General features: G+C 43.7%; 1 protein-coding gene across 1 annotated transcript; it reads left to right on the top strand.

Annotated features, from left to right (window-relative positions):
• The first annotated feature begins 20,765 nt into the window (after positions 1-20,765).
• Positions 20,766-26,378, top strand: LOC134486452 (uncharacterized). The gene has a single exon (XM_063285316.1). It carries the CDS (start codon positions 20,903-20,905, stop codon positions 24,038-24,040), a length of 3,138 nt encoding a protein of 1,045 aa, XP_063141386.1. The 5' UTR covers positions 20,766-20,902; the 3' UTR covers positions 24,041-26,378.
• Positions 26,379-27,183: the final 805 nt, after the last annotated feature.

Genomic DNA, 27,183 nt, shown 5'->3' with positions numbered 1-27,183 from the left:
ATCACCATGGACTAAGACTGGTCTTCCATAACAACAATAATGACAGAAAGCCCACATACACAAGGAAGCTGAACAACTATGTACTCGATGATAATTTGATCAAGGAAGAAATAAAGAAAAAAATTAAGAATTTCTTAGAATTTAATAAAAATGAAGGCACAACATACCCAAACTTTTGGGACACAATGCAAGCAATGCTAAGAGGAAAACGCATAGTTCTGAGTGCCACCAATAAGAAACTGGAGAAAGCATACACTAGCAGCTTGACAACACATCTGAAAGCTCAAGAACAAAAAGAAGTAAATACACCCAAGAAGGTGTAAACAGCAGGAAATAATCAAACTCAGGGCTGAAATCAATGAAGTAGAAACAAAAAGAATTACATAAAGAGTCAACAAAACCAGGAGCTGGTTCTCTAAGAAAATCAACAAGATAGATAAACCCCTTAGCCAAAATAACCAGAGGGCACAGAGAGTGTATCTAAATTAACAAAATTAGAATTGAAAAGGGAGACATAACAAAATAAACCAAGAAAACCCAAAAAATATCTGATCCTACTACAAAAGCCTAGGCTCAGCAAAACTAGAAAATCTCGATGAAATGCACAATTTTCTAGATAGAAAACAAGTACCAAAGTTAAATCAGGATCAGATAAACCATCTGTACAGACCAATAATTCCTAAAGAAATAGAAACAGTCATTAAATTCTCCCAACCAAAAAAGCCCAGGACCAGATGGATGGGTTCAGTGAAGAATTCTCTCAGACTTTCAAGTAAGACCTAATACCAATACCCTTCAAACTATTTCACACAATTGAAACAGAAGGAACACTATCCAATTTATTCTATGAAGCTACAATTATGTTCATACCTAAACCACACAAAGACCCAACAAGAAAGAAAACTTCAGACCAGTTTCCCTTACAAAAATCAATGCAAAAATGCTCAAATTCTTGCAAACCGAATCCAAGAACACATCAAAATGATCCTTCACCATGATTGAGTAGGCTTCATTCCAGGAATGCAGAGTGCTTCAACATAGGGAAATCCATCAACATAATCCACTATAAAAAAGAAAACTCAAATAAAAAAATCACATGATCATCTCATTAGATGCTGAGAAAGCATTTCACAAAACTCAACACCCCTTCATGATAAAACTCTGGGAAAGATCAGGAATTCAAGGCCCATACCTACACATGTAAAAGTGATATTCAGAGAGAGCCCGTGGGCAGCACCCCATGAGCGAACTTGAGCCTCAGGACCACAGGTAAGACCAAATTTTCTGCTGCAAGAAAGCTGCCTGGTGAACTCAAGACACAGGCCCACAGGAACAGCTGAAGACCTGTAGAGAGGAAAAACTACACGCCCGAAAGCAGAACACTCTGTCCCCATAACTGACTGAAAGAGAGGAAAACAGGTCTACAGCACTCCTGACACACAGGCTTATAGGACAGTCTAGCCACTGTCAGAAATAGCAGAACAAAGTAACGCTAGAGATAATCTGATGGCGAGAGGCAAGCACAGGAACCCAAGCAACAGAAAGCAAGACTACATGGCACCATCGGAGCCCAATTCTCCCATCAAATCAAACATGGAATATCCAAACACACCAGAAAAGCAAGATCTAGTTTCAAAATCATATTTGATCATGATGCTGGAGGACTTCAAGAAAGACATGAAGAACTCCCTTAGAGAACAAGTAGAAGCCTACAGAGAGGAATCGCAAAAATGCCTGAAAGAATCGCAAAAATCCCTGAAAGAATTCCAGGAAAACATAAATAATCAAGTAGAAGCCCATAGAGAGGAGACACAAAAATCCCTGAAAGAATTCCAGGAAAACATAAATAAACAAGTAGAAGCCCATAGAGAGGAGACACAAAAATCCCTGAAAGAATTCCAGGAAAACACAATCAAACAGTTGAAGGAATTAAAAATGGAAATAGAAGCAATCAAGAAAGAACACATGGAAACAACCCTGGATATAGAAAACCAAAAGAAGAGACAAGGAGCTGTAGATACAAGCTTCACCAACAGAATACAAGAGATGGAAGAGAGAATCTCAGGAGCAGAAAATTCCATAGAAATCATTGACTCAACTGTCAAAGATAATGTAAAGCGGAAAAAGCTACTGGTCCAAAACATACAGGAAATCAAGGACTCAATGAGAAGATCAAACCTAAGGATAATAGGTATAGAAGAGAGTGAAGACTCCCAGCTCAAAGGACCAGTAAATATCTTCAACAAAATCATAGAAGAAAACTTCCCTAACCTAAAAAAAGAGATACCCATAGACATACAAGAAGCCTACAGAACTCCAAATAGATTGGACCAGAAAAGAAACACCTCCCGTCACATAATTGTCAAAACACCAAACGCACAAAATAAAGAAAGAATATTAAAAGCAGTAAGGGAAAAAGGTCAAGAAACATATAAAGGCAGACCTATCAGAATCACACCAGACTTCTCGCCAGAAACTATGAAGGCCAGAAGATCCTGGACTGATGTCATACAGACCCTAAGAGAACACAAATGCCAGCCCAGGTTACTGTATCCTGCAAAACTCTCAATTAACATTGATGGAGAAACCAAGATATTCCATGACAAAACCAAATTTACACAATATCTTTCTACAAATCCAGCACTACAAAGGATAATAAATGGTAAAGCCCAAATTAAGGAGTCAAGCTATACCCTAGAAGAAGCAAGAAACTAATCGTCTTGGCAACAAAACAAAGAGAATGAAAGCACACAAACATAACCTCACATCCAAATATGAATATAAAGGGAAGCAATAATCACTATTCCTTAATATCTCTCAATATCAATGGCCTCAACTCCCCAATAAAAAGACAGATTAACAAACTGGATACACAATGAGGACCCTGCATTCTGCTGCCTACAGGAAACATACCTCAGAGACAAAGACAGACACTACCTCAGAGTGAAAGGCTGGAAAACAACTTTCCAAGCAAATGGTCAGAAGAAGCAAGCTGGAGTAGCCATTCTAATATCAAATAAAATCAATTTCCAACTAAAAGTCATCAAAAAAGATAAGGAAGGACACTTCATATTCATCAAACGAAAAATCCATCACGATGAACTCTCAATCCTAAATATCTATGCCCCAAATACAAGGGCACCTACATACGTAAAAGAAACCTTACTAAAGCTCAAAACACACATTGCACCTCACACAATAATAGTGGGAGATTTCAACACACCACTCTCATCAATGGACAGATCATGGAAACAGAAATTAAACAGTGATTTCGACAGACTAAGAGAAGTCATGAGCCAAATGGACTTAACGGATATTTATAGAACATTCTATCCTAAAGCAAAAGGATATACCTTCTTCTCAGCTCCTCATGGTACTTTCTCCAAAATTGACCATATAATTGGTCAAAAAACGGGCCTCAACAGGTACAGAAAGATAGAAATAATCCCATGCGTGCTATCGGACCACCACGGCCTAAAACTGGTCTTCAATAACAATAAGGGAAGAATGCCCACATATACGTGGAAATTGAACAATGCTCTACTCAATGATAACCTGGTCAAGGAAGAAATAAAGAAAGAAATTAAAGACTTTTTAGAATTTAATGAAAATGAAGTTACAACATACCCAAACTTATGGGACACAATGAAAGCTGTGCTAAGAGGAAAACTCATAGCGCTGAGTGCCTGCAGAAAGAAACAGGAAAGAGCATATGTCAGCAGCTTGACAGCACACCTAAAAGCTCTAGAACAAAAAGAAGCAAATACACCCAGGAGGAGTAGAAGGCAGGAAATAATCAAACTCAGAGCTGAAATCAACCAAGTAGAAACAAAAAGGACCATAGAAAGAATCAACAGAACCAAAAGTTGGTTCTTTGAGAAAATCAACAAGATAGATAAACCCTTAGCCAGACTAACGAGAGGACACAGAGAGTGCGTCCAAATTAACAAAATCAGAAATGAAAAGGGAGACATAACTACAGATTCGGAGGAAATTCAAAAAATCATCAGATCTTACTATAAAAACCTATATTCAACAAAATTTGAAAATCTTCAGGAAATGGACAATTTCCTAGACAGATACCAGGTATCGAAGTTAAATCAGGAACAGATAAACCAGTTAAACAACCCCATAACGCCTAAGGAAATAGAAGCAGTCATTAAAGGTCTCCCAACCAAAAAGAGTCCAGGTCCAGACGGGTTTAGTGCAGAATTCTATCAAACCTTCATAGAAGACCTCATACCAATATTATCCAAACTATTCCACAAAATTGAAACAGATGGAGTACTACCGAATTCCTTCTACGAAGCCACAATTACTCTTATACCTAAACCACACAAAGACACAACAAAGAAAGAGAACTTCAGACCAATTTCCCTTATGAATATCGACGCAAAAATACTCAATAAAATTCTGGCCAACCGAATTCAAGAGCACATCAAAACAATCATCCACCATGATCATGTAGGCTTCATCCCAGGCATGCAGGGATGGTTTAATATACGGAAAACCTTCAACGTGATCCATTATATAAACAAACTGAAAGAACAAAACCACATGATCATTTCATTAGATGCTGAGAAAGCATTTGACAAAATTCAACACCCCTTCATGATAAAAGTCCTGGAAAGAATAGGAATTCAAGGCCCATACCTAAACATAGTAAAAGCCATATACAGCAAACCAGTTGCTAACATTAAACTAAATGGAGAGAAACTTGAAGCAATCCCACTAAAACCAGGGAATAGACAAGGCTGCCCACTCTCTCCCTACTTATTCAATATAGTTCTTGAAGTTCTAGCCAGAGCAATCAGACAACAAAAGGAGATCAAGGGGATACAGATCGGAAAAGAAGAGGTCAAAATATCACTATTTGCAGATGACATGATAGTATATTTAAGTGATCCCAAAAGTTCCACCAGAGAACTACTAAAGCTGATAAACAACTTCAGCAAAGTGGCTGGGTATAAAATTAACTCAAATAAATCAGTTGCCTTCCTCTACACAAAAGAGAAACAAGCCAAGAAAGAAATTAGGGAAATGACACCCTTCATAATAGACCCAAATAATATTAAGTACCTCGGTGTGACTTTAACCAAGCAAGTAAAAAAGTTCTGTACAATAAGAACTTCGAGACTCTGAAGAAAGAAATTGAAGAAGACCTCAGAAGATGGAAAAATCTCCCATGCTCATGGATTGGCAGGATTAATATAGTAAAATTGGCCATTTTGCCAAAAGCGATCTACAGATTCAATGCAATCCCCATCAAAATACCAATCCAATTCTTCAAAGAGTTAGACAGAACAATTTGCAAATTCATCTGGAATAACAAAAAACCCAGGATAGCTAAAGCTATCCTCAACAATAAAAGGACTTCAGGGGGAATCACTATCCCTGAACTCAAGCAGTATTACAGAGCAATAGTGATAAAAACTGCATGGTATTGGTACAGAGACAGACAGATAGACCAATGGAATAGAATTGAAGACCCAGAAATGAACCCACACACCTATGGTCACTTGATTTTTGACAAAGGAGCCAAAACCATCCAATGGAAAAAAGATAGCATTTTCAGCAAATGGTGCTGGTTCAACTGGAGGCCAACATGTAGAAGATCCATGCTTATCACCCTGTTCAAAGCTTAAGTCCAAGTGGATCAAGGACCTCCACATCAAACCAGACACACTCAAACTAATAGAAGAAAAACTAGGGAAGCATCTGGAACACATGGGCACTGGAAAAATTTCCTGAACAAAACACCAATGGCTTATGCTCTAAGATCAAGAATCGACAAATGGGATCTCATAAAACTGCAAAGCTTCTGTAAGGCAAAGGACACTGTGGTTAGGACAAAACGGCAACCAACAGATTGGGAAAAGATCTTTACCAATCCTACAACAGATAGAGGCCTTATATCCAAAATATACAAAGAACTCAAGAAGTTAGACCGCAGGGAAACAAATAACCCTATTAAAAAATGGGGTTCAGAGCTAAACAAAGAATTCACAGCTGAGGAATGCCAAATGACTGAGAAACACCTAAAGAAATGTTCAACATCTTTAGTCATAAGGGAAATGCAAATCAAAACAACCCTGAGATTTCACCTCACACCAGTGAGAATGGCTAAGATCAAAAACTCAGGTGACAGCAGATGCTGGCGAGGATGTGGAGAAAGAGGAACACTCCTCTATTGTTGGTGGGATTGCAGACTGGTAAAACCATTCTGGAAATCAGTCTGGAGGTTCCTCAGAAAATTGGACATTGAACTGCCTGAGGATCCAGCTATACCTCTCTTGGGCATATAGCCAAAAGATGCCTCAACATATAAAAGAGACACGTGCTCCACTATGTTCATCGCAGCCTTATTTATAATAGCCAGAAGCTGGAAAGAACCCAGATGCCCTTCAACAGAGGAATGGATACAGAAAATGTGGTACATCTACACAATGGAATATTACTCAGCTATCAAAAACAACGATTTTATGAAATTCGTAGGCAAATGGTTGGAACTGGAAAATATCATCCTGCGTGAGCTAACCCAATCACAGAAAGACATACATGGTATGCACTCATTGATGAGTGGCTATTAGCCCAAATGCTTGAATTACCCTAGATGCCTAGAGCAAACGAAACTCAAGACGGATGATCAAAATGTGAATGCTTCACTCCTTCTTTAAATGAGGAAAAAGAATACCCTTGGCAGGGAAGGGAGAGGCAAAGATTAAAACAGAGACTGAAGGAACACCCATTCAGAGCCTGCCCCACATGTGGCCCATACATATACAGCCACCCAATTAGACAAGATGGATGAAGCAAAGAAGTGCAGACTGACAGGAGCCGGATGTAGATCGCTCCTGAGAGACACAGCCAGAATACAGCAAATACAGAGGCGAATGCCAGCAGCAAACCACTGAACTGAGAATAGGTCCCCTGTTGAAGGAATCAGAGAAAGAACTGGAAGAGCTTGAAGAGGCTCGAGACCCCAAAAGTACAACAATGCCAAGCAACCAGAGCTTCCAGGGACTAAGCCACTACCTAAAGACTATACATGGACTGACCCTGGACTCTGACCCCATAGGTAGCAATGAATATCCTAGTAAGAGCACCAGTGGAAGGGGAAGCCCTGGGTCCTGCTAAGACTGAACCCCTAGTGAACTAGTCTATGGGGGGAGGGCGGCAATGGGGGGAGGGTTGGGAGGGGAGCACCCATAAGGAAGGGGAGGGGGGAGGGGGATGTTTGCCCGGAAGCCGGGAAGGGGAATAACACTCGAAATGTATATAAGAAATACTCAAGTTAATAAAAAAAAAGTGATATTCAGCAAACCAGTAGTTATGATCAAACTAAAGGGAGAGAAACTTGAAACAATCACACTAAAACCAGGGACTAGACAAGTCTGCCTTTTCAATATAATACTCAATATAATACCTACTCAATATAATTCTCAAAGTTTAGTCAGAGCAATTAAACAACAACAGAAGGTCAAAGGGATACAAATTAGAAAGGAAGAATGCAAAATATCACTATTTGCAGGCGATATGATAGTATACTTAAGTTACCCCAAAAATTCTACCAGAGACCTCCTACAGCTGATAAACAACTTCAGCAAAGTGGCTGGATATAAAATTAACTCAAACAAATCAGTAGCCTTCCTCTACTCAAAGGACAATCAGGCTGAGAAAGAAATTAGGGAAATGACACCACTCACAATAGTCACAAATAGTACCTCAGTGTGACTCTAACCAAGCAAGTGAAAGATCTGTATGACAAGAACTTCAAGTCTCTGAAGAAAGAAATTAAAAAAGATCTCAGAAGATGGAAAAATCTACCATGCTCATTGATTGGCAGGATTAATATAGTAAAAATGGCAATGTTGACAAAAACCATCTATAGACTCAATGCAATCCCCATCAAAATTCCATTCTCCATAGAGTTAGAATGAGCAATTTACAAATTCATTTGGAATATCAAAAAATGCAGGATAGCAAAAACTATCCTCAACAAGGAAAGAAATTTTTGAGAAATCATCATCCCTGACCACAAACTATATTACAGAGCAGTAATTTTATATTTAATAATGTATATTTACAGAGCAGCAGTTTAAAAAAAAACAGAAAACAAAAAACATAACCTGCATGGTATTGGTATAGAGACAGGCATATTAATCAATGGAGTAGAACTGAAGACCCAGGAATGAACCCACTTGATCTTTGAAATAGAAGCTAAATCCTTCCAGTGGAAAAAAGACAGCAGTTTCAACAAATGGTGCTGGTTCAATTGGCAGTCAGCATGTAGAAGAATTCAAATTGATCCATTCTTTCTTTTTTTTTCCCCTGGAGCTGAGGACCGAACCCAGGGCCTTGTGCTTACTAGGCAAGTGCTCTACCACTGAGCTAAATCCCCAACCCCCAAATTGATCCATTCTTATCTCCTTGTACAAAGCTCAAGTCCAAGTGGATCAAGGACCTCCACACAAAAGTAGATACATTGAAACAAGTAGAGAGAAAGTGGGGTAGAGCCTTGAATACATGGACACAGAGCAAATTTTCCTGAACAGAATACTAATGACTTATGTTCTGAGATCAAGAACGGACAAGTGGGACTCTTGAAATTGCACATCTTCTATAAGGCAAGAACACTGTCATTAATTCTAATGGATTAATAAAATGGCAATACACAGATTGGGAAAAGATCTTTACCAGTCCACATCTGATAGAGGGCTAATATCCAATATATACAAAGAACTCAATAAGTTAGACTCCAGAGAATAAAATAACACTATTAAAAATGGGGTACAGAGCAAAACAAAGAATTCTCAGCTGAGGAATATCAAATGGCTAAGAAGCACCTAAAGAAATGTTCAACAACCTTAGTCATCAGGGAAATGCAAACCAAAACAACCCTGAGATTCCACCTCATACCAGTCAAAATGGCTAAGATCAAAAACTCAGGTGACAGCAGATGCTGGCAAGGATGTGGAGAAAGAGGAACACTCCTCCATTGTTGATGGGATTTTAAACTGGTACAACCACTGTGGAAATTAGTCTGGTGGTTCCTCAGAACATTGGACATAGTACTACCTGAGGACCCAGCTATACCACTCCTGATATACCTAAAAGATGCTCCAACATATAACAAGGATACTTGCCCAGTATGTTCATAGCACCCTTATGTATAATAGCCAGAATCTGGATACAACCCAGATGCCCTTGAACAAGAGGAGTGGATACAGAAAAATGTGGTACTTTACACAATGGAGTACTACTTAGCTATTAAAAACAAGTACTTCATGAAATTCTTAAGCAAATGGATGGAACTAGAAAATATCATCCTGAGTGAGGTAGCCCAATCACAAAGAACATACATGGTATGTACTCACTGATATGTGGATATTAACTCAAAAGCTCAGAATACTCATGATACAATTCACAGACCACATGAAGTCAAGAGTTAATACTTTTGTATTTGCAGTTGCTTCAGTCCTTCTTATAAGAGGGAACAAAATACTCAGGGGAGGAAATATGGAGACAAAGTTTGGAATACAAACTGAAGGAAAGGCCATTCAGAGTCTGACCCACATGGGGATCCATCCAAATACAGACACCAAGCCCAGACAGTATTGTGGATGCCAAGAAATGCATGGTGATAGAAGCCTTATATAGCTGTCTTTGGAGAGGCTCTGCCAGAGTCTGACAAATACAGAGGCAGAAGTTCACAGCCAAACAATGGAATGAATACAGGGTCACTGATAGAGAAATTAAAGGACTAAAGGAGCTGAAGGGGTTTGCAACCCCGTAGGGAGAACAGCAATATCAACCAACCACACCCCCCAGAGCTCCCAGGGACTAAACCACCAACCAAAGAGTATACATGGAGGGACATATAGTCCCATCTGCATATGTAGCAGAGGATAGCCTTGTTGGACGTCAATAGGAGGAGAAGCCCTTGAGCCTGGAAAGGTCTGTCTGATGCTTCTGTGTAGGGAAATGCCAGGGCAGAGAGGTGGAAGTGGGTGGGTAGGTGGGAGAGCACCCTCACAGAAGCAGGGGAAGGGAGGATAGGATAGGTGTTTTCCAGAGGAGAAAATGGGAATGGGAACAACATTTGAAATGTAAATAAATAAAATATCCAACAAAAAATAGAAAAAATAAATATATACATGTTTGCATATAGCATTAAATAATATTCAGCACTTTATTCCAATGTGATCCTATTCTGGTCAAGCTAAAGGAGGAAATTTAAAATTGTGCCAGGATACATGAAAATATCTCTAGTATGTTCTTTTACTTTTCTTACTTTTCCCTTCTCCCATTCAACCATCACGTAAAGAGATCAATGATTACACACACATAGAAATGTTCATCGTATTAGCTAGAATTTTTTATTGCTGTGATTAAACACCATGACCAAAAGCAAGCTGGGGAGGAAAGGATTTACTTGGCTTAAACTACAATATCACTGTTGATCATCAAAGGAAGTCAGGACAAGAATTCAAACAAGGCAGTAACGTGGAGGCGGGAGCTGATGCAGAGGCCATGGAGAGGTGCTCTTCTGTACATTATTGCTTGCTCAGCCTGCCTTCTTATAGAATCCAGGACCACCAGCCCAGGAATGGCCCAACCCACAACTGTCTGGACCCTCTCCCTTCAATCAGTAATTACAACTTCCATACAGCTAAACCTTATGGAAGCATTTTTCTCAACTGAGCTTCCCTCCTTTCAGATGACCCTAGCTTGTGACAATGTGACTTAAATATAGCCAAGAAATCCATTTGTGTTTCTCACATGTTAATTTCCATGTTCCCACCAAGTAATATGGAGCAGAAAGTTCAACCCAAGAGTATGTTATCAAAATGACTCTGACTGAGCAAGGGAAATGGGAAATATTCCTTCCCATTGTATCAGCTTTGCATGTATGTGAATGCACACACACACACACACACACACACACACACACACACATAGTTTCTGTATGTACATATATGATCATATGTATGTATCACTGGGTGTTGTCTGCCATAAAAATGTATACATGTGGCTTTTCTCTTCAAATTTCTAAATACAGCAAGGTAAAAGGAGGCAGAATAAACAAGCAGAATTTTCTCTCTGCTTAGAGTAAATCAGTAAGTCACAGTTCTAAGTTTTGGAGGGAAGACAGGTGAGTGGGGGAGGATTTTCCCAACATAATATTTTTGCTCCTTAGGAATTTTATACAATGAACCTGAATCACACTCTCTTCCCTTTCCCTCTAGGTCCACCTTAACATGCTTGAGCTTTTCCTACACAAACAAACAAATACCAAGTCCAGTTTGTGTTGCCCCATATAATCTTTGGAGCATGGTCAAACTCCCACAGGCCAGCCCTTTAAAGAAAACTGAGTCCTTTCCCACCCCATACTCCCTCTCCCACATCTGCATTAGAAGCCATCAGCTGTGCAGAACTTCAGTGTCGTTAGCATAGATTTCAAGGACTTCCTTCAATAGATTCCTGTCTGGATTGTTTTGGTTTTGCTGCTGTTTCTGTTGCTGTTGTTGGAAATGGTTGGCAAAGGAGGGGTTGTCACAGAAGCCTTCGATGTCTCTCATTCTCAGTTCTGAGTCTTCAGGTATCAATACCACTGCAAAAGAAGCTTCCTTGCCCATAGCAGTGGGAAGCCTCAAGGATCGTGGACTGCCACGTGGTTTCCACTGGTTTCCAATGGCAGCATGGACCACAGAAGTCTTTGAAAGAAAGCCAAGCTTTAACTTGGATGTCTCGTTGCTGTTCAGAGTTGGTCTGATCATGACTGGGCAGTGGGAAGGACCTGGAAAGCATTGAGTCCACTGATGTCCAAAACTTCCCAGTGGCCTGAGTATCTGCCCTACTCACCAACACCATGCTCCTTTGCCTGCTGCAGCCACATCTCCATACCTGTTGTTACCACAGCATCTCTAGTTCTGCATCCCTATGCCAAGCACCATCTTTTTCCCTCAATTCCATCAAACCACTTTTTAAAAGCTTCTTCCCATAAGATAGATTGTGAGCTTGTAGACTCATTCTCCATCACTGAAACTCTCCTCAAAGCCTCCATGGGTCTCTCAGGATCCTTGGAGTAGCCACTCAGCCCCTTGGGTGCTTGGTGGCCATGCCATCTTGAATCTCTATCTCCTGGGGGTAAAATTCTTTATCGATAAGGTTGGTACATAAGAGGTTATTAGAGTGAGCATAGAGTATTCTAGTCAGATTCCTCCCCCAACAACAGTAAGTAAATGCTTTATAAATTTTAGAAGAATAGACTACCACTCAGGCAACTACTTCCAGCCTCAACTACAAGCGGCTTCACTGCAAACAGCTTCAGCTCCATTGCTTTAGAACATATCCTGCTGTTGCTGCTTTGGCCTACCTGTCTTTTCCCTCTGTAGACAGCACTGCGTGTCCTTGGAATCACTTTGAACAATGCTTCTACACTCCAGCTCTTTCTCTGTTCTCCATTTTGAAAGAAAACAGGAAAGTAAGACTTGTTCAAGAGCAGAGGTAAAAATATCCTGAGAATTTGACAGGTCCTTGAAGAAAGTTCCCATGAAACTTTCTGTAACACCATCATTCCTTACTGTGGCATTTGGTGTCTGGGTTTTCACCCAATGCGGAAAGTCAGTCTAAAAGTCAAACTCAACTATCTATTCTTGTCTTCCATTCTCCCTAACCTCTTGACAGAATGTAACAGTGAAGACAGTGTACGAGCTTTGTCTTCTTGATTCCCAATCTCCTGGATCTAGAGCATCCTTTTCATCTCTTTGCCTCCTTGCGCTCTCTTCTCGCTCCCTTTTTGCTCAGCATTAGACTCTTGAGTTTACTCAGCACATCGTGGAAATTCCACACAGCAAAGAATCAACATTGCCCACAGAACAACAGAACTATTCTTTATTTCCATATGAGCTGATGCCTCCCAAGGTCCCCACCCCCCAATTTCTTATAGCTTTTAAAGATCCAGTAACAGTTTGGCCATCTGAGGGTAGTTTCAGAGTCCTGTGACCACCACAAGGAATTTCTATCACAATTAGACATGGTTGCAGGAACAGAAATCACAGAAACGAACATTTGTAGGTAGACATTTTTAAAGGCATTTAGAAATGCCTTAAAAATGTGTTTAAAAGACACTTGCAGGTGAAAAAAATCTTTATTTCACAACTAGGATTTACAGCAGGTTTTTTTTTTTTTTTTTTTTTTGGAGGAATGGCTTTGGTAATCATTCCTAGAGGCAGTTTCTCTCCAGGGTTTGCCCTTCTAAGATAAGAGGAAGGAGTTTTAACAAACAGGTAGAAATCAGCACAGTTCAGTAATACTTGAACTCATTCTACTTCTACACAATTCTATAGTTTAGAGGCAGAGGTTTGTAATAGGCTACCACGGTGTAGAGCAGTGATTTTCTTGTTAGGTGTGCATATAAGAATATATAGAATATATTAATGTCATCTCTCCATGAACATTGCCATCTAGTACATAATCATTCCATCTCCCCATCTTTTCCTATGAGTAGTGTTCAAGTTTGGATTTTTCTGTAATCAGTTTTCTTTTTTTAATTCACACCTCACATTTAGGTCCATGTATCTTATACAAGCTCAATATATCCATTAGTAAGACAAAACTTCACTCTAAGCTAGAAATGAAATGAAAAAAATAAAAATTAGATATGAATGTGAGAGATTTATAAGAACAGGAATAAATAGCACATCTAGTAACCCAATTTTGGAGAAAGACAAGAAGATGATGTTTCGGTGAGTCATCATCACAGCCTGGCAAACCAGAACCACAGCAATGATTTGCAGGGTTGCAAAACTTAGGATGACCATAAGAATAAGGGCTCTGTTTGGTCCCTCAGGCCCTCATCCTGAGCACTGGTCCTGCTCAGTTTGTCTATCAGAGGCCTGGGTCTTCATATCTCCTTGTTAATGTTGGACACACATCTCTTCATTGGTTTCTACTTTCTTTAATCTCCCAGTGACTTCTTGAGAAAAATGTAACTAACTGTCAAGAAAGTCTTTCCTTCCTTCTAAAGTCTAAGCCCATCACTTTTAAAATGAAGATGCAAGGTATAAAGTAGAATCAGAAATAAAATCAATATGTATTAAAAATACAACACACAAAATTAATCACCCATATCCTCTAGTGGTACCTTATAACAATCAGAACTTCTAAAACCACTTTTTATTTTTCACTAGCTTCAGTGTCTGCTTTATATTATTTAATACTTGGAAAGCACCAAGATAATCTAGATTCTTAAAACTTTCAGCAGGATAAGCTCAGCACCTGGAGAAAAGTCCACATACTCACATAATGAGACCAATAGCGTGCTACATCTATTTTGGCCATATTATATTTGTATACAATGCACTTGGATCACACTCCCCTCTCTCTACCCTTTCTCACCCCCTACTGATAGAAACCTATCAACTCACTTCTCAACTAGTCAGTCTCTTATGTTTCTGTTCTTCTTTTAGGTTCTTTCTTTTTTTCTTTGTTTTTTTTTTCAGGCACTGTAAAGATAATTAAAACTGCTGTCTTCTTGGTTTGACCATCAATGCCTTCTCCAGTAGACTTACTTCACTCCTATTCATCCTCCAGTTTCCTTATACTCCCTCTTCCAAAATGTCCCCAGGACATGGAAGGGGTGCTACTGATGTCCAGTTTATAGCAAAGCACACAGTGGCTACTCATTTCAACACTAACCAGTTATAACTCCCGATCTAGAGCATAACCTTCTGCCCAAATAGGTGGCTCTGAGTCCCCTGATTACTTTAGAAGCCTGTTTCTCTTTGAAGAAGTCTGAACACAGCCGCCTTCCTAACAACCCATTTTGCTTGTCACCCACCTCTGTGCCATTGGAAGCTTGTTAATTGCTACCTTGGTGACAAAGGAAAACAACACCATTGTGCTGCTAATAAAAGACTGTGAATTGCTTCCCATCTGAAATGCAATGATTTTAATTGACTTTATTTGATTCCAAGAAGAAATGGAGATACACAGTCATCTCGAGGTCTACCCTCATTAAAGGAGACTTGTCACTAATTTCAGATGAAAATAGAAGCCAGATGCTTATCTATCTTGTTGTTCTCAGTCTGTGACACACAGAACCAGGCTGGTGAGTTTCTGTTATTTCCCTTCTCTCTCAGGTTTCCCTCCTGGGACCCAATAAAGGACTTTGGAGCAGGTAAAAAGCAACACATTATTCTGTAGCTTTATCCCAGTTGTGCTTTCAAAAACAGATTTGCAGACTCTGGACCAACAGGCAATAAGTCACTCAGCCTATTTTCTCAGAATTTCCAATGCACTGTTACTGTTTGCTTCCCAATAACTCTATAACCATGGACAGTAACAAATACACGACGATATTTCCTCCTTTGCACTCAGAAAGCTACACCTTCATGAATATCTCTTCCCTCACTATTTCCTAATCCAATTTTTTTGTGTCAGAGCTAGGAATTTGTGTGACAGGATATTGGTGAATTTCCATAAGGCAGGGCTCAGCCAAAAAAGGCTTCTGCGTAGCTTTGACTTCTGACTTCACATTGTAAATCTGTGACGGGGGAGCTGCATTCATGGGTAAATGGGGGAATGGTAATAGTGAGAACCAAATTATTAAAGAAACATCATCAAGAATGGAAATTAATAATGAATAGTTTATAATCCTTATTATAATCTGCCAGAGGTGTTCCATGATAAAACATTCCAGGCACTCGTTACCCAATAAATATTAATTGTGCATTAAATGTTTGGGAGAATATAGTGTGTGTAGACACAATTATGGACAACGTGCTTCATTTTCATACTCTTGTAAAAATTATCCACTACCTTGAAAACAATTGAAATCAGACAATTCAGCAAGTGTGTTTATTCCACACTGTGCTCAGGTAATGGTGTCTTGGAGAAAACTTAAAGTAGCAAGAGAATGATCGCAGCGGACCAGGCAGTGGCAGCTATGCAAGAGCTCTCTAAGGATACAGAATTCAAACTGGTGTGGTGGGTTCAAAACATGCCACCCACATGCTTTTAAAGTCTTCCTGCTGAGAGGTTCCCAAACCTTGAACCTGTCTATCTGACCAGTCAGCAAATAAAGCAGATGTAATGCCATGCCAAACTGACAACTTCTATGTTGATCTTCTAAGAGTATGTCTGGAGATCTGTCTACTGTACTGGGCTAGAACCTAACCAATCACTGAGAAGGCCATGCATCCTAAATGTCAGCCCTGCATGCTAGTGTCCCACTACATGTCACTAGCCCGAAGTGGAGAGAACTCCTGTGTTTTGTACAAGATCCCTGATTTATGCAAAATGCCTGTTTACCAGGACTGCTTAGAAATTAAGTTACTGAAACCAGTGTTGACCTCCAGACTAAGAACTATATATTGAATACCTAGAGGTCATAATAGGTGCATTATTCTCTATAAGGATATTTTATATACTTCCTACTACTGTTGCAAAACACCTGAGAAGAATAAAGTTAAAGAAGGGAAGATTTGGGTTGGGGACTTAGCTCAGTGGTAGAGCGCTTGCCTAGGAAGCGCAAGGCCCTGGGTTCGGTCCCCAGCTCCGGAAAAAAAAAAGAACCAAAAAAAAAAAAAAAAAAAAAAAGAAGGGAAGATTTTCCAGAGCTACAGTTTCTGAGGTTCCAGTTCATTGCGAGCTTGGCCTGTGGTGAAGTAGATGACAGCAAGAGGAGGTGTGGCAAACTGAAACTGCACCCTCACCACAGCAAGGAGGGGTGGCTGGGACAGAATGACTGAGAAGAAAGAGAAGGGAGAGAAAAAGACTAGGGATATTCTACCCTTAAAGGACACACTATTGATTTAGCTTTTTTGCCCCTGTATTTTCTGCCACTGTATCAAGGTCAATAATACTCTTGATCCATGACCCTCCCAACAAATGTTGGGCCAAGCCTCTACTATATGAACCTGGAAGAGATATTTCAGATGTAAATCTTATCTCTGTGAGTACTGGAATGTAAACTAAGAATTGTAGGAAAGCTATATAGGTCAGTGGAAGAAATAGTGTAGGTCAGCAGACACCTGAGCAGTGGTAGATTTATGGCTGCAGCAGAGACTGACAATTTTTATACAGAGATCTCTGCTAATACCTGAGATTAAACAAGGAGATGCCCAAGTAGTCTGCCTTTTCTCCTCAGGATGCCAGAAGCTGAACCTCTGGTCAGGGTTTTATGTATGACTCCGCTTTCCTTCTTATTTCTACAATGAACTGATTAAGTCATTCTGCTTCATCAACATTGAAGGGTTTCGGTTGATTTTTTCTCCTGGCAACAGTTAATTCTGATGAAAAGACATCATGAAAATATTGATGGAGAACAGCAATATTAATCCATCCGCCGTTATTTATTAGTGATGTGTTGTATAACAAGTACAACTCATAAATTTAATGAAATGCAATGTCGTTAATCACTCACCGTTTATAATGAAGGCCCATGAACTTCATTTGAACATTTTCTTCTTGCAATCTGCTTATTACAAGCTTAGCGGTGGCTGCCTCCTCTCTGCTGTGACAAATCCCCTTTCTTCCTTACTTCCTAATTACTAATCCTCCTTTACAATTCTAAGGAAAGTAACTGCTCTCTCAGTCTTGTTGCTATGGCTTCCAGCCTAAAGTAACTTCTCCCCACCTTATTGCTGAGAACAGCCTGAACTTTTTTAGGGTGTAATATTGCAGCCCCTCCAAAGGACAAGTCATTTGAGCCCACCAAAGAAGTCATGCCATTTTTGCCTGTGATTTGTCTAGAGCAGTGCAATTATGTATGAAAGACCCACCCCATGAGTCTTAACTCAGAGTTGCAACAGGCTTGAACAAGCCCAGGCACGCCCAGATACCTAGGGCCGAGTCACCGTTAAAACTAACAGACCATAAAAGGAAAGGAATACAGAACAGACTAGGAGTACCGGATCTGGCAGGAAGAGATAAGTCCCTAGCCCCCTCCCCCCCGACATTCAGGACGTCCCAGCCCGCACGTACTCTTACCATGTTACAACCTCATTCGAATATGATTCAAACCTGCCAATGTGTGTAGCTATACCTTATTACCTCATCTTGTGAAATAACCAATCATATGTGAACATGTCTATATGCTTCGTTTAAATCCACCAATCCCCGTAACTATGCATCTGCTTCTGTACGCCCGCTTCTGCTTCCCCAAACCCTATAAAAGCCCCATGCTGGAGCTGTTGGGCGCGCAAGTCCTCCGAAGAGACTGTGTGCCCGCAGGTACCTGTGTTTTCCAATAAACCCTCTTGCTGATTGCATCCGAGTGGCCTCGGCTCGGTCATTGGGCGCTTGGGGGTCTCCTCCTGAGGGAAAGGTCCTCTCCGGAGGTCTTTTCATTTTGGGGACTCGCCCGGGACCTGGAGATCCTCCGCCCAGAGATCACCGACCACCCACCGGGAGGTAAGCCGGCCGGCATCTGTCGTGTCTTGCCCTGTCTTGTCTTGTCTTGTCCTGTGCGCGTGTTCAGTTCGTCTCAGTTTTGGACTCAGATCTGGGTTTTGGTCGGAGGAGAAGGCCCAGGGCCTTCGGTGTCTCAGGGTTCAGGACCCTCAGCGCCTCCGTTTGGGCGGGTCAGAGAAGGAGCTGACGAGCTTGGACTTCTCCCCCCGGCAGCCCTGGAAGACGTTCCAAGGGTGTCTGGAGCCCGGTTCTTTGGGGCTCAGCCCGTATCAGAGGGATACGTGGTTTTGGTTGGAGGAGAGGGTCCAGGACCCTCGGCACCTCCATCTGACTCTTTGTTTTGGGTTTTACGTCGAAGCCGCGCGGTGCGTCTGTCTGTTATTTGTCTGATCGTTGGATTTGTCTGTCTAATCTGTGCCCTAATTTTCTTTGAAGCTACCATGGGACAATCGCTAACAACCCCCTTGAGTCTCACTCTAGACCATTGGAAGGACGTCCGAGACCGAGCACGTGATCAGTCGGTCGAGATCAAGAAAGGAAAATGGCAGACCCTCTGCACGTCCGAGTGGCCCACTTACGATGTAGGATGGCCGGTGAACGGCACTTTTAACAAGACCACTATTTTGCAGGTTAAGGACCTGATTTTCCGCCAGAAGCCGTACGGACACCCTGACCAGGTGGCCTACATTGTCACCTGGGAGAGCTTGGCATTTAGCCCTCCTCCTTGGGCAGAACCCTTTGTGGACCCGAATTGGCTTCCTGTTTCCCCTAAACCTGTTTCCCCGAGCCCACCTGACCCTTTGGTTGCTTCTTCCTCTCTCTATCCTGCTCTAACTAAGGAAGAATCTCCCAAAGTCCCTCCCCCGAAACCTGTCCTCCCAGAGGACCCAAATTCCCCCCTTATAGATCTCCTGTTGGAAGAACCTCCTCCGTACCCTGTACCTACAGCCCCGCCAAGAGAAGAGGAAGTGGAGCCGCCTGCTAGACCTCGACTCGAGGCGGCCCCTTCCCCTGTGGCTGGAAGACTTCGGGGACGACGCGAGGTGGCGCCAGACTCCACCTCCCAGGTCTTTCCGCTTAGACAAGGGGCTGGCGGCCAGATGCAATACTGGCCATTCTCAGCGGCCGACATATATAACTGGAAACAACACAACCCCCCCTTTTCTAAGGATCCGGTGGCTCTCACCAACCTGATAGAATCTGTCTTGCTTACCCATCAGCCCACTTGGGATGATATACAGCAACTTTTACAGGCCCTCCTGACCTCTGAGGAGAAGCAGAGAGTGCTCTTAGAGGCCAGGAAACATGTTTTGGGGGACAATGGACGCCCCACCTTGCTCCCGGAAGAGATCGATGATGCATTCCCACTTACAAGACCTGATTGGGATTTCACCACGGCTGAAGGTAGGAGACACCTACGCCTTTATCGCCAGTTGCTCCTAGCGGGTCTCCGAGGGGCGGCACGACGCCCCACCAATTTGGCTCAGGTGAAACAAGTGGTACAAGAGGCTGCGGAGACTCCCTCAGCCTTCCTAGAGAGACTTAAGGAAGCTTATCGCATGTATACCCCTTATGATCCAGATGATCCAGGACAAATGACAAATGTCTCCATGTCCTTCATCTGGCAGGCAGCACCAGATATCAGGGCCAAGCTACAGAGAATAGAAAATTTACAAGGGTATACACTGCAGGATTTACTTAAGGAGGCAGAAAGAATTTATAACAAGAGAGAGACACAAGAAGAAAAGGAAGATAGAGTACGTAGAGAAAAGGATGAGAGAGACCGAAAAAGAAGCAGAGAGTTGAGTCGAATCTTGGCCGCCGTAGTTCAGGGTCAAGAGAAAAGGGGAGAGAGGGTGGGAGTTCGAAAGGGGCCAAAGCTAGATAAGGATCAATGTGCGTATTGCAAAGAAAGAGGACACTGGGCCAGAGATTGCCCTAAGAAACCCAGCGGGCTCCGAAGACCCCGCCCACAGACCTCCCTCTTGGCCCTAGATAAAGATTAGGGAGGTCAGGGCCAGGAGCCCCCCCTGAGCCCAGGATAACTCTTGAAGTTGGGGGGCAGCCAGTCACCTTTCTGGTGGACACAGGAGCCCAGCACTCAGTCCTCACCCAGGCCCCTGGACAACTCAGCGACCGGACGGCCTGGGTACAAGGAGCCACTGGCAGCAAGAGATACCGTTGGACTACAGATCGACGGGTTCAGCTGGCTACTGGTAAGGTGACCCATTCCTTCTTACATGTTCCGGACTGCCCATACCCTCTGCTGGGCCTTGACTTGCTTACCAAATTAAAAGCTCAGATCCATTTTGAAGAAGGAGGGACCCGAGTAACTGGGCCCCGCGGTATTCCTCTTCAGATTTTAACCCTTCAGTTAGAAGATGAATATAGATTATATGAACCAGAACAGGACAAGCCAAAATCTCCAGAAATAGACTCTTGGGTCACGAAATTCCCACTGGCCTGGGCAGAGACTGGCGGGATGGGGTTGGCGCTCCAACAGCCTCCCCTAATTATCCAGTTAAAGGCCACCGCGACTCCTGTCTCCATTAAACAGTACCCCATGTCATGGGAAGCTTATCAGGGCATAAAGCCACATATCAGGAGGCTCTTAGACCAAGGCATCCTAGTCCCTTGCCGGTCACCCTGGAATACGCCTCTGCTACCTGTTAAGAAGCCCGGCACTGGAGACTATAGGCCAGTACAAGATTTGAGAGAGGTCAACAAAAGAGTAGAAGATATTCATCCAACTGTCCCAAACCCTTATAACCTACTCAGCACCCTGCCTCCCACCCATACTTGGTATACGGTCTTAGATCTGAAGGATGCTTTCTTCTGCCTCCGGCTGAGCCCAGAAAGCCAGCCCTTATTTGCTTTTGAGTGGAAAGACTCTGAAATGGGGCTTTCGGGACAGTTGACTTGGACAAGGTTACCACAGGGTTTCAAAAACAGCCCAACGCTCTTTGATGAGGCCTTACACCGGGACTTGGCTGACTTTCGAGTCCAGCATCCCACTCTTATACTTCTTCAGTTTGTTGATGACCTTCTTCTAGGGGCCACTTCTGAGACAGCATGCCACCAGGGAACAGAATCCCTCTTGCAGACTTTGGGGCGATTGGGCTATCGAGCTTCTGCCAGAAAGGCTCAAATTTGCCAGACCCAGGTTACTTATTTAGGCTATCAACTAAGGGACGGACAGCGATGGCTGACTCCGGCTAGGAAACAGACCGTGGCCAACATCCCAGCCCCAAGAAATGGCCGACAGCTACGGGAATTCCTAGGAACGGCGGGATTCTGCCGCCTCTGGATTCCTGGGTTTGCCGAGATGGCAGCCCCCTTGTACCCTCTCACTAAACAGGGGGTGCTCTTCCAGTGGGGGGCAGAACAACAGGAGGCATTTGATAACATTAAACGGGCCTTGCTGTCCTCCCCTGCCTTGGGTCTCCCAGACATCACCAAGCCCTTTGAACTATTTGTGGATGAGAAGCAAGGGTATGCTAAGGGGGTCCTAACACAAAGACTGGGACCCTGGAAGCGCCCGGTAGCCTACCTGTCTAAGAAATTAGACCCTGTGGCCTCTGGTTGGCCACCATGCCTGAGAATGGTGGCAGCCATTGCCGTCCTAACTAAAGACGCTGGGAAGTTGACCTTGGGGCAGCCACTCACCATCCTGGCACCCCATGCAGTGGAGGCTTTGATAAAACAGCCCCCTGACCGCTGGCTCTCCAATTCCCGCATGACCCACTACCAAGCCTTGCTACTGGATGCGGAACGGGTCCAGTTTGGGCCCGTGGTCGCTCTCAACCCAGCCACTCTGCTTCCTTTGCCAGAGGAGGCAGAACAGCACGACTGTCTGCAGATCCTCGCAGAAGTACATGGAACCAGACCAGACCTATCGGACCGACCTCTCCAGGATGCTGACCATACGTGGTATACCGATGGTAGCAGCTACTTGGTGAACGGGGAACAGAAAGCTGGAGCCGCGGTCACTACGGAGGACAAAGTGATCTGGGCAAGCGCCTTGCCTGTTGGTACCTCCGCACAGCGGGCTGAACTCATTGCCTTAACCCAGGCGCTCAAAATGGCAGAAGGTAAGAGGCTGAATGTATATACAGACAGCCGCTACGCCTTTGCTACAGCACACATCCATGGAGAGATCTACCGGAGAAGAGGGCTGCTCACATCTGAGGGTAAGGACATTAAGAACAAGACTGAAATTCTGGCCCTCCTGGCAGCTCTGTTCCTACCAAAAAGACTGAGCATTATACATTGCCCAGGGCATCAGAAGGGACACAGCCCCGAGGCACGGGGAAATCGGCTAGCTGATGTCTCAGCGCGTGAGGCCGCCATGGGCACCCAAGTTCTGTCCTTAAAAGACCAAGATCAACCCACGTCTCCACAGCCGGAACAGACCGGTTGGCTCTACACCACGGAGGACACAAAGCTCCTACAGAAAATGGGGGCCGTTTGGTGCCCACAACTAAAACGGTGGGTCTACACAGGGAAAACAGTTATGCCTACGAAGATGACCTTTGAATTAATCTCCTACCTACATAAATTAACACACCTGGGACTCAAGAAGATGAAGACCCTCTTAAGACGAGAAGAGATTGACACCTACCTCCTGGGACGAGATCAGGCCTTGAGGGAGGTGACTGAAAGCTGCAGGGCCTGTGCTCAGGTAAACCCAGGAAAAGCTAAAATTGGACAAGGAGTCCGTCCCCGAGGACATCGGCCTGGTACCCACTGGGAAATTGACTTCACTGAAATCAAGCCTGGTATGTACGGACACAAATACCTCTTAGTGTTCATAGATACCTTCTCCGGATGGGTAGAGGCTTTCCCCACGAAACATGAAACGGCCAAGGTGGTGACCAAGAAGCTCCTCGAAGAAATCTTCCCCAGGTATGGAATGCCCCAAGTATTGGGGTCAGATAACGGGCCCGCTTTCGTCTCCCAGGTAAGTCAGTTGGTGGCCAAGTTATTGGGGATTGATTGGAAGTTACATTGTGCTTATAGACCCCAAAGTTCAGGACAGGTAGAGCGCATGAATAGAACAATTAAGGAGACTTTATCTAAATTAACGCTTGCAACTGGCTCAAAGGATTGGGTGTCCCTACTACCCCTAGTCCTATACCGGGCCCGGAATACACCAGGCTCCCATGGCCTGACTCCCTTTGAAATAGTATACGGGACCCCACCCCCATTTATCAATTTCTTTGATTCAAACATCGCTGAATTCGCTAATAGCCCTTCCTTGGCAGCACATCTTCAGGCCCTACAAATCGTGCAGAGAGACATCTGGAAACCTCTAGCCGCGGCCTACCAAGACAGGCTTGAACAACCGACGGTGCCGCACCCGTTCCAGATCGGAGACACCGTGTGGGTGCGCAGACATCAGACCAAGAATCTCGAGCCTCGGTGGAAAGGACCCTATACAGTTCTCCTGACTACCCCGACAGCCTTGAAGGTAGACGGAATTGCGGCTTGGATCCACGCATCTCATGCCAAGGCAGCCCGACCTGAGGAAACGGCAGATCACAACATCGCACCCCAGACATGGAAGGCTCAACGCACTCAAAACCCCCTAAAGCTAAGATTTTCACGTTGTTGCTCTTAACTGTCTTATGGACTAGGGGTGGGGCGAGTCTGGGGGCTAGCCCCCACCAGGTATATAATATGTCCTGGATAATAACTAATTTAGAGACGGGCTGGTCTCAAGTCCTAGCTAATGGTAAGCATGCTGAAGGAACCTGGTGGCCCCCTTTGACTTTCGACCTTTGTCAACTGGCTAAGGACTCCTGGGAGCATACTGAGCGGACTCCCCACAACTCATACCCACCCTGCAGACACTCTGATTGGTATACTTGTCCCGGAGGTAAGAGGACACGGGAGTGCGGAGGTCCTGAGACCTTCTACTGCGCTAAGTGGGGGTGTGAGACTTACACTCGAGGATGGTGGGGGACCAAGAAGGGGGACTTAGTGGCCTTCTCCCCTGAGACTCCAGGCGAATCTCGAATTACAATAGAATTCACAGATCAAGGTAAAAACATAGATTGGAAGGTGGGGCGTAGGTGGGGGATACGGTTGTATACCCCTGGCCAAACTAACCCAGGACTCCTGTTCTCCCTCCAACTGGTGAGAGAACGGGTCACACAAGAGATTGGTCCAAACCCAGTCCTCATGGATCAAAAGCCCCCTTCCCGACCAGCACCAGCACTGCCCCCGGTCGGACCCCCACTATGGCTAAACACCACTCAGAACTCCGGGGATATCTTGACAACTCCCTCCCCGACTAGGGACCCTTCCACACCGGCCCCTCAGCTGCTAGGAACGGGAGACCGGCTAATCAACTTAGTGACCGGGGCATACTTGGCACTCAATTATTCAGAACCTGACAAGACCCAAGAATGCTGGCTGTGCCTGGTCTCTAGCCCGCCCTATTATGAGGGTGTGGCAGTCATGGGGAATTATACTAATCAGACTACGGCCCCGGCCAGCTGCACAACCCTCCCTAGCCATAGGCTGACATTGCCGGAAGTCTCAGGACAGGGACTCTGTATAGGGACCATACCCCCCACTCACCAGGTCCTCTGCGCTATCACCGAGAGGATCCCCACTGGAAGCTACTACCTAGCAGCTCCTACAGGCACCTATTGGGCCTGTAACACTGGATTGACACCTTGTATCTCCGCCGCAATCCTCCGCAGATCCTCAGACTACTGTGTACTGGTAGAAATTTGGCCTAAGGTCACCTACCATGGGCCCGAGTACATATACTCACATTTTGAGAGGCTGACTCGATTCAGGCGAGAACCCATCACCATGACCCTAGCTCTACTCTTGGGAGGAATCACCTTAGGAGGAATGGCTGCAGGTATAGGGACGGGGACCACCGCCCTCATCGAGACGGGTCACTTTCGTCAGCTACAAGAAGCCATGAATGCAGATCTAAAAGCTATCGAGGAATCCGTGAGTGCATTAGAAAAGTCCTTAACATCTTTGTCTGAAGTAGTCTTACAAAATAGGAGAGGGCTAGACATGCTGTTCCTTCGCGAAGGAGGGCTATGTGCTGCTCTAAAAGAAGAATGTTGTTTCTATGCAGACCATACAGGATTAGTGAGAGATAACATGGCTAAGCTCCGAGAACGTTTGGCCCAGAGACAGAAGCTGTTTGATTCCCAACAAGGCTGGTTCGAGGGGTGGTTTAACCGATCCCCTTGGTTTGCTACCCTGGTGTCCACCTTGATGGGACCCTTAATCATCCTCCTCCTAATCCTCCTCTTTGGCCCCTGCATTCTAAACAGATTGATGCAGTTCATAAAGAACAGACTCTCAGTCATTCAGACGCTTGTTCTCACCCAACAATACCAGAGGGTAAGACAACAGGAAGAGATTCCTTAGAATTCGATTTGAGTAAAGGATTTTACTCAAGTCTAAAAGAAAATGGGGGAAAATGAAAGACCCACCCCATGAGTCTTAACTCAGAGTTGCAACAGGCTTGAACAAGCCCAGGCACGCCCAGATACCTAGGGCCGAGTCACCGTTAAAACTAACAGACCATAAAAGGAAAGGAATACAGAACAGACTAGGAGTACCGGATCTGGCAGGAAGAGATAAGTCCCTAGCCCCCTCCCCCCCGACATTCAGGACGTCCCAGCCCGCACGTACTCTTACCATGTTACAACCTCATTCGAATATGATTCAAACCTGCCAATGTGTGTAGCTATACCTTATTACCTCATCTTGTGAAATAACCAATCATATGTGAACATGTCTATATGCTTCGTTTAAATCCACCAATCCCCGTAACTATGCATCTGCTTCTGTACGCCCGCTTCTGCTTCCCCAAACCCTATAAAAGCCCCATGCTGGAGCTGTTGGGCGCGCAAGTCCTCCGAAGAGACTGTGTGCCCGCAGGTACCTGTGTTTTCCAATAAACCCTCTTGCTGATTGCATCCGAGTGGCCTCGGCTCGGTCATTGGGCGCTTGGGGGTCTCCTCCTGAGGGAAAGGTCCTCTCCGGAGGTCTTTTCATGTATAGCCCATAGGATAAAAGAGGAGTCTTGATGAGGCAAACATGTTCCTAGAATGTGTTCTTTCTTTCTGGTAGACAATTGCTTACCAGAAAGAAAGAGCATATTCTAGAAAAAGATAGGTGTTGTGGTTGTTGTTGTTGTTGCTTGTTTATTTGTTTTCGGTGCTCTTTGCTTCTTGTTCAAGATTCTGTAAAATGACAATGTGACGTTTGGAGCTGTACCAGACACCTTAGGAAACATATGGATGGGCATTTTTCCTTTTGGAGAGGCAGTAAGAAAGAAGGAAAATTCTGTCCTATTGATGGTATCTAGGGTTTTATAACAGTAAAAAGAGTAAGTAATACAACTCTTTGTGAGCACAATCCGTTTTGGTTCAGGTGCTAAGATGAAAAATGTTGTATTTAGCAAACTGATGAGGATCATAGAACATCCAGATTAGTCATGACAGGGCTGTCGAGAAATAAGAAACCTCACACTATGTACAAAGCACAGTGGCCTGCATCTGTAATCTTAGCACAAGGGAGGAAGAAGAGACTCCTCCACACACACATTAAAGAAATGAGTAGTCTACAATTGATAAGGAGCACTGTGACCTCATTCCTGAGAAAACATTACATCATAATGACTAAAAGGTCCAACTTCAGTTTCAATGGTTCAAACTCCTTTTGTAGCACCATGGTAAAACATCACTCTCATGATAGAAGATCATCACTCTCTGATAGATG

Source organism: Rattus norvegicus, chromosome 3 (genome assembly GCF_036323735.1).
Source record: "Rattus norvegicus strain BN/NHsdMcwi chromosome 3, GRCr8, whole genome shotgun sequence".
NCBI classification, from domain to species: Eukaryota; Metazoa; Chordata; class Mammalia; order Rodentia; family Muridae; genus Rattus; species Rattus norvegicus.
This window is presented reverse-complemented; position numbering and strand designations above follow the sequence as displayed.